The 15866-nt window shown below is 39.5% G+C and overlaps 1 protein-coding gene across 5 annotated transcripts in view; it reads left to right on the top strand.

The window, feature by feature from the left end:
• LOC101478087 (CUB and sushi domain-containing protein 3) overlaps positions 1–15866 on the top strand; it is a 251912-nt gene that overhangs the window by 197652 nt on the left and 38394 nt on the right. For all 5 annotated transcript variants that reach the window (XM_004568073.3, XM_012923802.3, XM_076889796.1 and 2 more), the window contains exons 52-56: positions 336–509; positions 3760–3933; positions 4962–5135; positions 7394–7579; positions 10897–11070. In XM_004568073.3, coding sequence (XP_004568130.1) covers positions 336–509; positions 3760–3933; positions 4962–5135; positions 7394–7579; positions 10897–11070 — 882 coding nt within the window. The remainder of the gene's footprint in view (positions 1–335; positions 510–3759; positions 3934–4961; positions 5136–7393; positions 7580–10896; positions 11071–15866) is intronic.

Genomic DNA, 15866 nt, shown 5'->3' with positions numbered 1-15866 from the left:
TTTTCATCGCTGCCATGGGAACTACTTTTAGAGAAGCTAAAAGCTGAATGGGTAGTGTAACGTGAAAAGGTGATGCTAGCCAACATGATGAAAGATGGTGGGACAAAGGCAAACCATCATTATCCTCCCCATGAAATGGTACAGGTCACTCTTTTAACGCATTAAGGTTGGCAAGATGGGCGTAAATGACTGTGCTCTCCCATTGACTCTGAAGATGTAAGCCAACTTCTATCTCTTTATTCTTTCTCTTGTTCTCTCTTGCTCATTCTCCCAGTGCCTCCTTCATCTTTTTGCTCTTCCTTTTCTTTTCCTCCTTACTCTTCATCTCTTTGCAGTCATTTCCTGTGGCGATCTTCCCACTCCTCCTAATGGGAAGAAAATTGGGACCCAAACTACCTTCGGAGCATCAGCCATTTTCAGCTGTAACCCTGGCTATGTTTTAACTGGATCTACAGTTAGAGAGTGTCTCCTGTCTGGCCTTTGGAGTGGAATGGAGACTCAGTGCCTGGGTAAGCCAGGTTTACATGTTGTCTTTAACTTTTTAAGCACATCCTTGACCTAGGTCAAAAACTGCTGGCACTCTGCTTTGGCAGAGTATGAGCTGGGTTTTTTCTTTTTTTTTTCTTTTTTTTGATTGGGCAAACATGTCCAGAATAGAACCAGATGGGGAAGCAGAGGGTGGCTATAATTGCCTCTGTTGCCAAGTGTGTTTGGCAAAAAAATGTAAAGCATTAAGACGATATCATTGATGATACCATGTTTGTCATCATGCTGCGACTCAGTGATGCCACTGGAACACATCAGACTGTTTCAGACCTTGTAGAGATTATGAGGTCAAATTAGCTTTTTACTACCAACGATGGTGTATCTGGAAAAATATATTAACTTTGTGAGTCTGCGTGTTAGTCTGTGAAGACGCTGATACCAGAACAGAGTAACAGTGCAAGGTGGAACAAATAGATAACTGTAGTTGAGTTCAACAGTTAAAGAATGATCCGAGTGATCGGTAGATACTCAAGGGATAAATGTCAGTGTACAGTGTTGCCTTGAGAAGTCTTGAGTTTCTTTACATTTTGCAATGAAATTGAAAATGGGTGTAGTGATTTAATTAAATATGTAAAACATACATGGGGCAAAAACAGAGATTGTACAATTCTAGTGAGCTTAAAAGTGAATATTTGGTATGATCACCTTTATTCGTGCGACCGTGGCTCAGGGGGTTGGGAATCGCATCTGTAACCGGAAGGTCGCCGGTTCGATCCCTGGGCTCTCTGTCCTGGTCGTTGTGTCCTTGGGCAAGACACTTTACCCTACTTGCCTACTGGTGTTGGCCAGAGGGGCCGATGGCGCGATATGGCAGTCTCGCTTCTGTCAGTCTCCCCCAGGGCAGCTGTGGCTACAACTGTAGCTGCTTCCACCAGTGTATGAATGTGAGAGTGAATGAATAGTGGTATTGTAAAGCGCTTTGGGTGCCTTGAAGAGCGCTATATAAATCCAATCCATTATTATTCTTCATCATAGTCTGAACTCTGTTAGGCAGAGGTGTGGACTCGAGTCACATGACTTGGACTCGAGTCAGACTCGAGTCATTAATTTTATGACTTTAGACTTGACTTGAGACTTGAGGATAAAGACTTGAGACTTACTTGAGACTTGCAAAACAATGACTTGGTCCCACCTCTGCTGTTAGGCATGCTTTCTTGTCATTTCTTTGAATAGTCTTCAGGAGTAGTTCTCCGGGCTTCTGATAGCGTTCCACTGTGTGTTTTTCTATCCAGGTATGCTTTTACTGCATTAGCAGTGTGTTTGTTGATCAGTCTCATTCTGAAAAATTAAGCAGCTTCGAATAGAAAATGCCAAGTAAGGTATACCTAAGCCTTTGCTCTTTGTTTTGTGGCTTCCTGACAGCCACTTCATTTCTGATGAAGGTTTTGCAAACAGTAGAAGGATCAACTGAAGGGCTATATGCAACACTCAGGTCCTTTTTCAGGTCTTGGATTTTTTTCCTGATTTCTTAAGGAGGTGCATTTTTTGCGGGTTTTTGATTAATAGCTTTGGGAATCACTTTGTTGGTTGAAAAATACAATCAAACTGTGTTCTTTTTCACTTTTATTGTTTATAGATTCTGTTAAGGAAATGGGAAGAAATGTTGTGTTTTTCTAATAGACTGCTAGTAACACGGTGCCTAAAGATGCAATTTAAGATTGGTTCTTTGATAAGTTATGTTATGCGTACCCACAACACTGGTTCATCACTTAAGTTTGGTGCTTTTTTTGGATAAGTCACAGGTCAATGTTAAATGGATTAAGAAGAAAAAAAAACCCATCCCTCTGAAAATGGTCAGGTCCAAGGACTGGGCTGAAAATGTGTCCAAAGTAAAACTTTAAAAGACCTTCAGAAAACCTGGAAAACTACTTGCTCAAGACCACTTCAAACATTACAAGAAACTCTGAGTCTTCAAAAGCAAAATATAAAGATATTAGGTTTGGCTCAGGACTTTTGCACAGCACTGTATTGATGGATTTGTTATGGTGTGATCCCATTAGAAGATGGTCTCTAAGGCATATGTGCAAGCACTTTTATCAAATACCTTTGTTAAAAGTGCTTGGAGCAGGTTTCTGTAGAGTATAAAGTAAATCCTGTCCTTGTGAAACTTGAAACGTCAGAGCAGCTGAAGAGCCACAGCTTCTGTCAAAATGTAAAACACTTGCTAAGCTGCACTAGTAGAATTTGTATAAACAGGGACAGCATGCTACTGCTTAGCTTAGCATGGCTCATCACAGCTCTGTACATTCAGTCCTGCCCAACAGCAGAATGTGAATATTTGCCTCACAGATGTATTATATTAGTCAGTTAGCGGCAGAGTTGCAGAGCGGTCCCAGCTCAGCTCAAGATTGGTTCAGTTCATTAGAAGGAGGGCACCTTTAGCTTGTTTAGCGATATGACTGACAGGGTTAACATAGCCAGGGACCTTTCGGGATAGTTGCCTACTTCAGCACGATCTTCACAGAATCTGGCTGCTCTCAAATAGAGTGTGATAATAAAATGCTCGGCTGAGCTTCTGGGTGCAGGAGTGAACTAGGGAAATCAGACTCACAGTCAGGGGCAATATCCCAGGTTTTAAGTGGCAATGCAAATCTCAGCAAGATTCCTGCTCTCTGAAAGGGATTTATTGTAGCTGAAAGTAATACGATTATGTGCATGAGCATATTGCGCAGATTTTAAGTTTCACATGCGTTTCTCTGTCTACTGTCGATGAGGACGGCAAAGTTATCACTACAAGTGCAGCTGATTATACAAATTTAGAAATGGAAACTCAGAGATAATGAGCTGAAAAATGCTTTCCAAATTCCAATATGTTTAGCTAATACTCTAACTGGTTTTGTTGGACCACAGTATAATTCCAAGATCTTTAAAAAGACCAATTTAGTCGTGTCGTTTTATGATAGTGTTGTTAAAGTTATTCAAACATGGTAACACAATTAAAATCGTGTTTCCACCCTGCAGCTATCATTTGTCAGTTCAGCGGGAGCCACTTGAGGCTTTTCATTCTCCAACACATACAAATGATAGAAAGTTGAACTCGAGCACTGAAGCACCACATGAATGATTGAGGAAAAGCAAAAACTGAGCCTCCTTATTATCAGAGTTTTATAAATCTCTATGACTGATGCTGAAGAATCGATTGGTCTGTCTGAGAAAGATGTGTAAATATTTAATAAACATATTTATTGTATTCTTTTTTCCACCACCCTACAGCCGGTCATTGTGGCGTTCCAGAGCAGATTGTGAATGGACAGGTGATTGGAGAAAACTATGGTTACAGAGACACGGTGGTTTACCAGTGCAACCCTGGATTTAGGCTCATTGGCTCCTCAGTACGAATCTGTCAGCAAGACCACAGCTGGTCTGGACATCTGCCAGTGTGTATCCGTAAGTACTCTAACACAATCGTGTTTGATTGCAATTTAAATATATGTATATATATATATATATTTATTTGGGGGTGTAAATCTGAATTCAGATGGACAGGTTTCTTTGCGTTTAATTCACGTGAGTGTCTGACAACACAGCCTCCTGCCTCAGTGTTGATTGCTTGTCGCAGGCATGGCAGGCATTGTTTGCATGAAAATTTGAGCACAATATAGTCAAATGAATAAAACCTTGGTGGATGTGCAGGCGGCTCCTTACAAGCTATCCTGTCTATGGTGAAACGCTCAAATGTGTCTCATCGGCTCCTCTGCTGACCCATGTTGTTTAGAAATATGACAGAAGAAGGCGTTCCTGCACAGGGGAAAATAATGCAATGCAATTAAATGAATATTTTATTCTAAGTCCATTTGGTTTTTTCTCCTTTTTTTTAAATAATAAGGATTTAATTTGATTATTTTATAAGGAATAGCAAATATATATATTTGCATGACATGTTTAGCCAAAAACACAATGATTTAATTGTACTGTTGAACACAGATCAATAAACAAAGATTTGCTGTAGCATCCATTAAGATATAACATATTTCTATAAAGTAATAATTCTGTTCCAAAGCTGAGAGTGTCTTACTCCACTTCTTATTTGGCAAACACAGAAATCAGTCCTTAGTCGATACGTAACCTTGTAATTTGTTTCAATCTCTGATTCGCCTATTGATGCTCTAAAATGTGCTGTTTGCCCTTTCACAGTGGAGATCATGTCTTGACTTCTAATTCCCCCGTTGCCCTCCGAGGTTCATTGTATGATAATGACTCTTCTGTGATAGGTGTCACTGTACATGACCTCGATCATTCTTATTGAATTTTCTCTCTCTACCTTATTCTCTCTGTTTTCCCACCCACTTTGTATTTGTCTCACCTCCTCTCCTTTCCATTTTCTTTGTAACCCTTCTTTGCTGCCTTTTATTTGTCATTTTCCTCTTTCACGCCTGCTGTTGTCATGTTACCTGGGTGATGTGCTTCAACTCAAGCTGTCACATGTGGCCACCCTGGTAGCCCTATCTATGGCCGCACCACAGGCGATGGCTTCAACTACAATGATGTGGTGCACTTCTCCTGCAACAAAGGTTACACCTTGGAAGGACCCTCCACAGCTCAGTGCCAGGCCAACCGTCAGTGGAGCCACCAGCCGCCAACTTGCAGGGGTAAGGTCCAGCCACAGAACACCTGCAGCATATACATGCAAAAGAAAATTTCTTAATTTTTTCATAGAACAGAGGCTAGAAGGTTTATCATTTGAACAGGCAGCTGCCAGTAAGCTGAAATGGAATACAGCCTGGTCCCACTAGCTTCTGCAGGAGCTTTGTGATTATTCAGGTCTGAAGCAGGGAAAACCACAAGAATTCAGCAGCCAGCAGATGTATCATGATCATTCAGCAATCAGCAGCCAGCTTGCAGCAGCACAGGCAATGGGGAAACAAGCAGAATGGGTAGAGGAGGAGCTCAGACATCTATTGATCTGAATGAGAGCAGATCCTACCTGTTCCGCTCTCTGGGCAGAGCATTAGGCGGCAACATCTGGAGCCTAAGCCTCAGAGCAAAAAAAAGAAGAGAAACAGCAATAATGAGCTTACAGCAGAATGTATGGAAAGAGGACTATAATTGGGAAATTGTTTCTACGGTTTTACAGCTAGTTTCTCCCCGCGCTGCAGGGAGAGATTATTTTGAAGGCAAGAAAGCTCAGACTGCAATCAGTGGGAGAGATCTTATTGGGTGTGTCAGGTTGTTTTTTTGTTTGTTTGTTTGTTTTTTTAAGTTGTGACCAATTGTAGTTTGCCTGTGTTAGGCTCATTAGCAATGTGTTCTGCTTCCAAGAAGAATCTTTGTTTCGGTGTAAATAGGTACTAAATGGTGTAAACTAGTTTAAAAATTCACAGAAAAGAAGATAGAAAACACATCATGAATTCATCAAATTAGAGAAATGCATCTAAGGTAGTATCCACTGTTGTTTTAATTGGTCTCCTACCTAGTGGACCAAAACTAGATTTGCCAGACTTTGCCCATTTAAAAATACCTCTCCTCTTGGCATGCTTTTTGTTGGCAATTAGATATGAAGAGCCACAGTTTTCATTACTCCAAATGGCACTGCAGAGATGGAACTGGTGAAAGATAGAGTGAGATGATATTAAACTGTCATGACTCCCTTTGTCAAAATCCGCTTGTTTGTTCCCACTAAAATTTTCTCACATTATGCCAGCTTTGTCGCATTTGCATTATTGATTAACCTTGATGTTGCTTTGGACTTAATTTCACCCTCGTCTACATTCAGTTGAGTGAACCGTCTTGTCAGCAGTGTGGTTTTAGGGACTGTAACTGTAACTGCTTCCAAAATAGATGCTTGTGGATTTGTGACAGTGTGTTTTTGGGTTTTTTTTTTCAAGCGTTAGGTGAAATTATTATTGACAATGCCAAATATAGTCTGTGCTCTCTTGTCTTCATGTTTGCAGAACAAACAGAAAAAGCCAGTGATTAGGTCACATCAACAGTTCTATTATTAACTCACATGTGAGCATACTGAGAGGCAGCGATTACGGAAACCAAGCTCCAACCAAAAGACAAAAAGACTTCACGTCTTCCAGAAGCAGCCCGAGTGATGAGACCCGGGAAGAGTTAAACTGCTGCAAAATAAGAATGTGTTGATGTAACACTCAGTGACATGTTAAAGTAAAATAGATGTTCATGAAATACGGCTCACACTCACAGAATTCGTGACCACGGTAGATCCAATATAGGCAAAAGAACCAGGAAACACATTACACATTCATCTATGACGAAACCGTCACTGTGAATTAGCTGTGTAAAGTGTGGTATTATAGTTTAATTAAGAATGACTGCATGTTATAATTCATCTCCTGCAGTGCGTTGGCATGATTATACACATCTCAGTGCCATAGCAACCACATGTACAGAGATCATACATATTCAAGATGGAGATGTTGCCAAGAAATGAATATTAACTTTGGCTTATGTAAATATTACAGTCTTCAAAAGATGTGCATCCAAAGATTATTTACATGATCTTCGAAAAAGGATCATTAAAGGATGTGTGTGAAAGGTTTGCCAGGAGCCATTACTACATGATTACAGCACACTTATGATGAAAAGGATAAAGATTATAAATTGAATCCATAAACAGGCGTAATACGATTTCACTCAGGGCAACAGGAGTATTTGGAAAGGGCAAAACGCCCTTTTTTCAACATTTAGTTCAACAAGTATTTATTCAGCTATGCAGCTCCAACGGTGATTTGGCTAAAATTATCTTGGCTGAAATATCCTTGAAGCAATAAAAATTAATTGGACTGCTATCAATATTCGACTGTCTGCGTTCTTCCATTATGAACAATCTGCTTGAGGAAAGAAGCAGGGCATGACTACATTTCTGGGGTTTTTTTTCTTGCAGTGGTTAACTGCACGGATCCAGGTATTCCTGCCAACTCGATCCGGGAAAGTAAGATTGAGCACGGTAACTTCACATTCGGCAGCGTCGTCTTCTACGATTGCAACCCTGGATATTACCTCTTCGGCTCCTCGGTGCTCACCTGCCAGCCGGTGGGCCAGTGGGACAAACCATTACCGGAATGCATTGGTAAAGTGGCATGTTTTAAAGTATAAAGTCATTTAATTATTGAAATGATAATTAAGAATCTTTTTTTGTATTTCGCACTAATTCCTTTGGGGTTGTGTGAGGAAGGCCATATGGTGTAAAAAGCTACCAAATCAAATACACGGAGTTACCCACTGTGGTGACCCCTTGTGAATAAGGCCACAGCCAAGAGTAACTTCTGTATTTAATGTGAAACTTCCAAGTGCCCCAACTAAAAACATATAGAGAAAAGATGAGTTTTTTCAGCTAAGTGTGCCCAATTTTATCTGTGTTCCCTCTTGCTTCTTAGAGTTTTGATAGTTTAAGTTGCTAAACAGTGTGATTGTGAGCATCTGTGTAATGTGGGATGCCCTAGTGGCTTATGGTTATGGCACACTGTGCCTAACTGAGAAATTGAGAAGCTGTCACAGGGCCAGTTGTTCAGGCAATAGTTAATGTTCCCTCAAAACCAAGCACTTAAATTGCAGCAACTACCATCTATATACTGTAGGGGTTATCCCAGGTTGTAATGTGGCTCTCAAACACCTGGTTCATCATGCACTCTGTTTCTGCACGAGGCTGCCAGCAGTAATGACCTATTTCTAGCGAAATTATCCAAAGTAAACCTTCACATTTTCCACACAGGCTCAAAAAGCACTTCATTTCATGGTAGAGAGATGACGCGCAGCATTTATTTTATCAAACAGAATAGTAATTAAAGAGATACACAGGAGTGTCTCTCTCAAATGTTTATTCACTGCTCCAGGCATCAGTGACTCTTTGTTACGAAATTAGCTTTGCAAAACTGCAGAATCTTACTTTGCATTATGAGACTAAGCTGATTAAATGATAGCTCCTACAAACAAGCATAAAGGTCAGAAGAAGAATAAAGTAGCAGGGAAAGTGATAAAGCAGGTTTTAGGTTTTAGGCTTGAAATCCATAGAGTGAGAGTTTTATATGAAGTGTGTCCACTCTGTTACACTGCACCGGGAATTTTTATTCAATTGGGTTTGTGCCTCATTAGGCACATTAAATCTGAAATAAAATAATAGATGATATAATAAAGTGTCATGTCTCACCTGTAATTTCAGTGCTTCAATATTGAAAGAAGTGTTTGAAAGAGATAGCCACAGAGGCGTAGTGCGCTGATTGCAACAATTCAAAAATAAGTAGATAAGTGGTCAGTAATTTTACTTGGGTGCTGTATGTCTCAGAGTTGAACTACCATTCTGTTGAGGTGGATGAAAGGTGATCATTCAAGTAAAGAAAGTAGAGAAGCTAATAATAGCCAGCCAATAATCCTGAAAATGGATCAGCCAGTTATAGGTACATCCAGAAAAGTGAGTAGTCACAAGAATACTACAAAATGGCAAAGAACCTATTAGACCAAGGAGTACAATTCTTTTGAATAACCAGAAAACCATTTGTCCTGCATGAGCAGAGCCTCAGAGGATTGAAATTCAAAGCTCTAGTAAGTCTGAAAAACAGAATACCAGATTGTAGTCGGCAAAAATTTACAGTAGAAACTGGAAGAGCTGGTGGAAAACGTTTTGTGAACTGATGAAACAAAAGTACACCTCTATGAAAATGAGAGAAAGGGGAAAGAAAATTTCTTGTAGTTTTTGGAATAAGCATACTGACATTTATTAATATTTATGGTAGAACCAACAGGATAAATCCCAAGGTGTAAAAAAGCTTTCTATGTGCTTCAATTTTGCCAGTTGCTTAAAAACTCAGAAAAATGTAATCTTTCAGCAAAGCAAGGGAGGGTGAAGATGAGAAATATCTGATTGACTCAGACAATCACCTGGTCTCAGCCTGATTGATTTGCAGTCTGCTTCCTGAGGACCACAACAAAAGGGAGCTGCAGAAAAAGTCCTGGAAAAAACATCACTAGAAAATACACAACGTTGTTCTCTGGTTATGGTCAGACTATTACATACACTCATCACAATTTCTTTCAACTTTAGTAGTTTGTCTTTGGCAGCATAAGAATGGTCAGACGAGACAAAGAAGGAGGTATTTGACCAGAATGACAAATACCTCCTAGAGGAGTAAAAGTGAGACTTTCTAATCTGAGAACACTGTACCAACTGTCAAGCATGGTGGTGGTAGCATCATACTTTGGGGTTGTTTTGCTGCCACTGGTACTGGTACATTGCACAAAGTGCAGTTACTCAACTTCACCTCAAAGCAACAGCTAGGCAATTTAAAAGTAGACATAGTTCGGTGTTTTCCTCAACCTATTGAAAATCTCCAGACTTTGCTTAAAAGCCACATCTGTGCTATGAAAGTCATGAACTTTACCAGTTCTGCAAAGAAGAGTGGTCAAACATCCAGCCACATTTCTACCAGAAGCTTGTTGATAGCTAACAAGAGCTTCTGGTCAAACTGCAACTTGCTAAAGGAACTTAAACCAAATATGGAATATACATACTTGGACGTGTATTCATACCCTGTGTGGATTATAAAAAATCCTAAATAAATTCAAACTTGCACACCCAATTTTGGTTTTTAAAGTCATTATGTATGTATACTGTACAACCATTCCACCCTGGAAAAACAACAGTTCAAAAAAATCATTCAAAGCACATAATTAAAATTACTGCAATATTCATGCCTGTGATGAATGTATGTAAACTTCTGAGCACAACTGTATATCAAAGCATTTGACTTCATTTGTATCATTCAAACTCTTTCTTTCAGTGTTTATGTTGTATGAACTTAAACCTGGCATTTTAGCTTGGTATCATTTATCTCTTTCAAATTGATTATCTTGTAGCATAAAGAGCTCAAACAACAAACACATCTGTAACTGTCCCAGTACTCACAGTGTGTCTGTGCATCAAATCACTTTTAGATGAAAAATGATTACGACAGTGCAGAAAGCAAATAAATTTCTCTTTTACACACCAAGGCACATTAATCTACTCAGACTGCATTTTCAACACAAGCTTCTCTGAACTCCTTATAGATTAGAAATCAAAGAAGTGTCCTGGACTAGCTGCTGCTTCTGACAGGGCGTCATTCATGTCCGGCTGTGTCACAATGATACACTGCATGTGCTTCATCCACCTCAGCTCACTAGATATTTTGATATTTCAATGAAATGGTAAATAATGCAGTCAAAATGGTTCCTCTTCTATTAAACTGTTTCTCATGAAATAGTTAAAAAATGTTTTTTTTAAAAAGAATCCCACTGGCACCGGTAATCGTGTGAATAGTGATTTCATCAGGTGTGTTGAGGCATGCAACAAAAATCCACCCATCCATTTTTTCATGCTAATAATTGCCCTTCTCCTCCCTCTCTATCATGCAGAAGTGGACTGTGGTCATCCAGGTATACCTCCGCACGCAGTCATGAGTGGGGAGAAGTTTACATTTGGATCCACAGTGCGCTACTCATGCCTCGGAGACCACCAGCTAATAGGAGACTCATCACTCACCTGTCAACTGAATGGACACTGGAGTGGTCCACTGCCCCACTGCTCAGGTACACAGATACACAGAAATTTAGGTGTGCATATAAACAGAGGCAGTCCTGAACACATTCAAGCTATAAAGCAATAAAAGTCTGGCTTTTTTACTTTGCCTTGAGAATTTTAAATCAGTATTCGGGTATTTTAGTTTATTTTGTAAAGTGCATTTAATCTCTGTCCTTTAATTTGTATTTCTAAATTAATGGAAAGTGATGTGATTCAAAGGTTTTATTTAAACACATTTTCCACACTTAACCTTTTGTGATATCCACACAAGAGGTTAAGTGTGGTTTTGGTTTGATTTGTGGAGCTTTGAGATATCTCTAGAATATCTCAACATGCTCCAGTATGATAGAGTTTAATGGAATTGTGTTTGTGGTGAAAAATTCAGCAGCAGCATCTTTTTTTTTTTTTACAGAAGAAATGTCCACAGTTCTCTGAATAATGGCACAGGCTACTGTTAAATAGCATAAATTGAATTTGTCAATGCTAGGAGCAACACACACATAATTTAGTTCAATTTTTCAATCAGGTTTTAAGACAAATTAAACCAAAACTGTCTGTATTTGTGGAATAGTGCAAGACGTAGATAAACGAAGAGATAAGACTGCATTTTATTTGAAACCTACCAGATTATTCAAATGAATACAGCAACACAATGTCGAAAGGCTTCAGTGTGCTAGTATTAATGGGATATTGGGTCAGATATCAGCCAAGTCAGCCAATTATTGCCCACAAATTAAGGCCCTGTGGAGCTCTTACTGGATTTAATGTACATTTGCTCATTATTGCGAACAATTTTCCCATCTACTCAAAGCAGTATTTCACTTTTAGAGCAGGCACTCCTGTTTATCTGACATATCTGCATTTCGCTGATGAAGACCAGAAAAAGCACACAGAGCCAGATTAGTGCCGAACCGTAGCCCTTACTCATCGTTTCTCTTCATGATCCGGATGTATATATTTGGACCTAAACCAAAGAATTTGGCGACACAATTGTTGCTTCCTGCTGAGACACTCAAATTGAGTGAGCGATATCACCCTTGACAAAACCTCTTTTTTTTTCTTTTTTTTTTGTACAACTTTGTGTACTATGTTCAGTACATTAGGCCCGTGAATCTCCCCTTGATGTTTTCTGAAAACTGTAAAAAAAGAGAGAGGCTTATAGCATGTCTGCAGAACTTCAAACTTCCCCCTTAATCCCCCCTGAGCACTTTCCTCTCATCACACTTAAGCATTTCTGACCATTTAAGTGGATTCTCTTTACTGAATGTTCACTTTCTTTGCTCAACTCACTGACCCAGAAGTAATATTTGTAAGCAGACTTGTGTGGCGGTTATTTTTTCCACTTCTTTCAATGGGAGTGTGAACTCTCTACTTACCTAATACTTATATTCTATTTGCTCAGACAGTTGAGAAGTACTGAGGCAATACAGACGTTAGATTCCTAGGGCAGAGCGCAGATGCACAAGGAAGCACAGTCTCAAATTTATCCCCCATAGTTTTCATTTCATTATTTCATTGCAAAATAAAACAGAGAAAACAAATGCACAAAGGTTTAGTCTTTCTTGGAACCTACATTGTCTTGTGAACCAATAAAGCATATAATTGTACTGTTATTGGTTTTACAAAGCTAGATAATGATTCCAGGTATTTTTATTTTTATTGCCTATCACCTAGATTTTAAAAGCAGTTTGGCGTTTGATGGCAAGGCAATTTGATCAGCATGAGCTCAAATAGGGTTAACCCTAACCCTCTCTAACACTACCCTAAAATTCCTGTTTTTATCAGAGGAAACCTAGTTTTATACACTGCATTATTCTTGGCTAAATAAATAAAACAGTTAACGCCAGTCTTGTTTTTTTATTTAACTTGTCTAAACATAATCAACATCAACTCGTGAAAAATTTGACCACTGAAGCCAAAATCAGATCTGTTCCTGACTATCTATAATGTTGCTGTTAAGCGAGTAAATCCCTGGAGAAACTTGTCCTGCAGACCAACAGTCCTGGGTCACAACAACCAGATAATTCAATTGGAAATAAGAAACCTTTAGTTTACTGTAACCCAAGAAGTTAAAGGAAAAATATGGTCACAAAATATCGACTTTCCTTGTATATACTTAGATTACAAAATGCAGATTAAATAACTTTGTGCTGAAACACATTTTGTATTAATATAGCAGATGCTGCTTAAACGTAAAGTACTTCTTTCAAACCAAATACATTTGTGATCAAAAATGATCTTGAATCATCTCTGGGAACTTATTTGTGTAGTTAAAAAGAAAACCTTGGGGAGCTACTACACAACACCACTTTAAACAAATATAAGAAAATCTGGTTCCTCAGAAGCAAAATATTAAGAAAAGAGAAATGGCTCAAGACTTTGGCATAGTACTGCACCAGTTGCACTGGAAGGAAAATAGCCACAGGGCATGATGCTTCTGCCTCTTTGCTTAGCAGGTGGTGGTGTGTTCTTGGTGTTGAATGACTCACCTATAATCCTCCTTGCATAACTGTGGTTATTGAGGCCAGGCAACTCAATCTATGCGTCACTTAAACATATAAACTTGCCATTCGAAGCCTTTTTCTCAGACCCCTTCAAAGGCGTTGGTTTTAAAACACAGACATCCCCAGGTATGCACCTACAGGTCTCCTTGTATATTCTTTGGACACACTTTACAAGATCACTAACAAAAAGCTAATTATCTTTAGCATTGATAAGTTTCAAGACATTTAGTGAAATTTCAGACCCATCCTTCCATTTTCTTCCACATCATGGGTGGGCAGGTCACAGAATCAAAGATAGAGACAGAGGAGCGTCTGCGCTCACATTGACACCCATTGTGAATTTAGAATCAACAAATAATCTGACATTGTCTGGACTGTGCAAGGTAGAGAGAGTAATTGGAGGAAACCCACACAGGCACAGAAAGGACAAACAAACAAACTTCACACGGTAAGGCCCCAGTCTGGCCTTAAACCAGGAACCTTTTTGCTGTGAGCCGTCGGTGCTAACCACTGTTCCACTATGCTGTGGCAGTATTTTTCAGGTTTTAGCAAAGGGCCTGCACTCACCCATACATTGTACAACTGTTTAACTGATTATAGTTGGAATATGAAATACTGCATATAAAAGTGGCTGCAAGAGACATTCCTGACATGTGTAAATTTACATCACTACTACAAACTAAGGGGATAAGTTTGACAAGCTTGTTAAGTTTCAAGACATCTTTAAACTTTTAAACTAAACAGTTGGATGTGTGCATACTATTAAAATTTATGTATACATTTTTTTTTTAAAGAATTCAGCCATTTTATCTTTTCTTTTTTTTTTTCACTCTGACAGATGTATGCAGTGCAGTCACTCAGGCCCAGAAAAAGAACAGATGAAACCTTCATATCTCTAACGAATCCCTAATGTGGACTGACAAGCAGAACTATAAGCTATAGGTGCAGTATCTAAATACAGACTCGAGCAGGAAACTGTGACACTCAGAACTCGGATTATGTTGATACAGATCGGGAAGGCTTCGTTCCATCATGTTGTCACACGGTATTATATGTAACTGGAGCAGAGCTCCTAATTAACTATGAAAACTGCAGCTTATAATGGGAAGAATGTACCATTGTAGCTCACTAGCTCATCATTATGAGGCTTGATGAATTTAGACCTGGCAGTAAACATCTGTTCCAGCTGTAGCAGAAACAGGAACCACAACACAGCTGGAGCTCGGTTGTTGCCTACAGGAAGTGAAGTTGCGAAGCACCAAATGCCTGCAGAGTTTTAAATCAGTGCAAGTGTACACTTTAGCACCTAGTTTTAACTGGCACATCAGCCTAAAGAATTGTCAGAATTACTACAACCATGTTATCTATCTAGAAAATGTTAATCTGTGTTTAAATGTTTCTCTCGCTCTCTCTTTTTTTTTCCAAGGCCCTGCATGATGTCTCGTCCTTTTACTCTAAGCTCCTGCTTTGTTGATGGCCATATTTGTTTACAGAAAGGTTGCTACATTGTCTAGAGATAGCTTTATCAGTGCTATGGAAATACCACATTATCATTCTCAGAGAGTATTCATCGCCAGTAGCAACAAAATAAGTATAACTATAAATTAATCAGAAGTCCAGCCCAGCGTCAGCAGCGGTTCTCATCCATGCGCCCGTCTATGCATCTATCCTTCCGCTCTCATCTGCCGTCTCTTGTTAATTAGTACGATGGGTCTTAAAACCTCTTGCCAGTCCATTCCCCTTTTGTCCTAGTCTGTTGCATGGCTGAGTTGAAGGCCTTATTATTTCCTCACAAAGGGAGCCTGGTGAACGGACATTAACTCCCGATTCAAACCAAATCACCACCATCCCAATTAGTAAGATTATAGCTGTCACAGTGCATGCCGAGTCAGCCTGCCTCACCTAACCAGAGGAGACTAATGAAGTACCGACAGCTGCTGTGAGCCATATATACACACCCACACACACATAGAGAGACACATACGCACAACACTTGCATGCGCGATATGCATGCATATTCTGAACTTGCACACAGAGATGAGAACAAGTACAAACACTCACATGTATGCTGTAATGGCACACATATATATGGAATGATATACACATTCATGGCCAAACACAAACTTATCTTCTCCAGCTGTGGGCCCTTGACCTGACAAATGCAGTTTGTGCACATTTGAGCAGTGGGATGTGTGTAGAAGATATGAGCTTTGTGTTTGTGCAGCGAGGCTTTGTCAACAAGTCCAGTATTACTGCAGCTGTTTGCTGCTGTGTAAACGGAGAACAGCTGCAATCAAGCA

The sequence above is a fragment of the Maylandia zebra genome, linkage group LG11 (genome assembly GCF_041146795.1).
Source record: "Maylandia zebra isolate NMK-2024a linkage group LG11, Mzebra_GT3a, whole genome shotgun sequence".
NCBI classification, from domain to species: Eukaryota; Metazoa; Chordata; class Actinopteri; order Cichliformes; family Cichlidae; genus Maylandia; species Maylandia zebra.
Note: the sequence above shows the minus strand (reverse complement) of the source record. Positions and strands in the feature narration are given on the sequence as shown.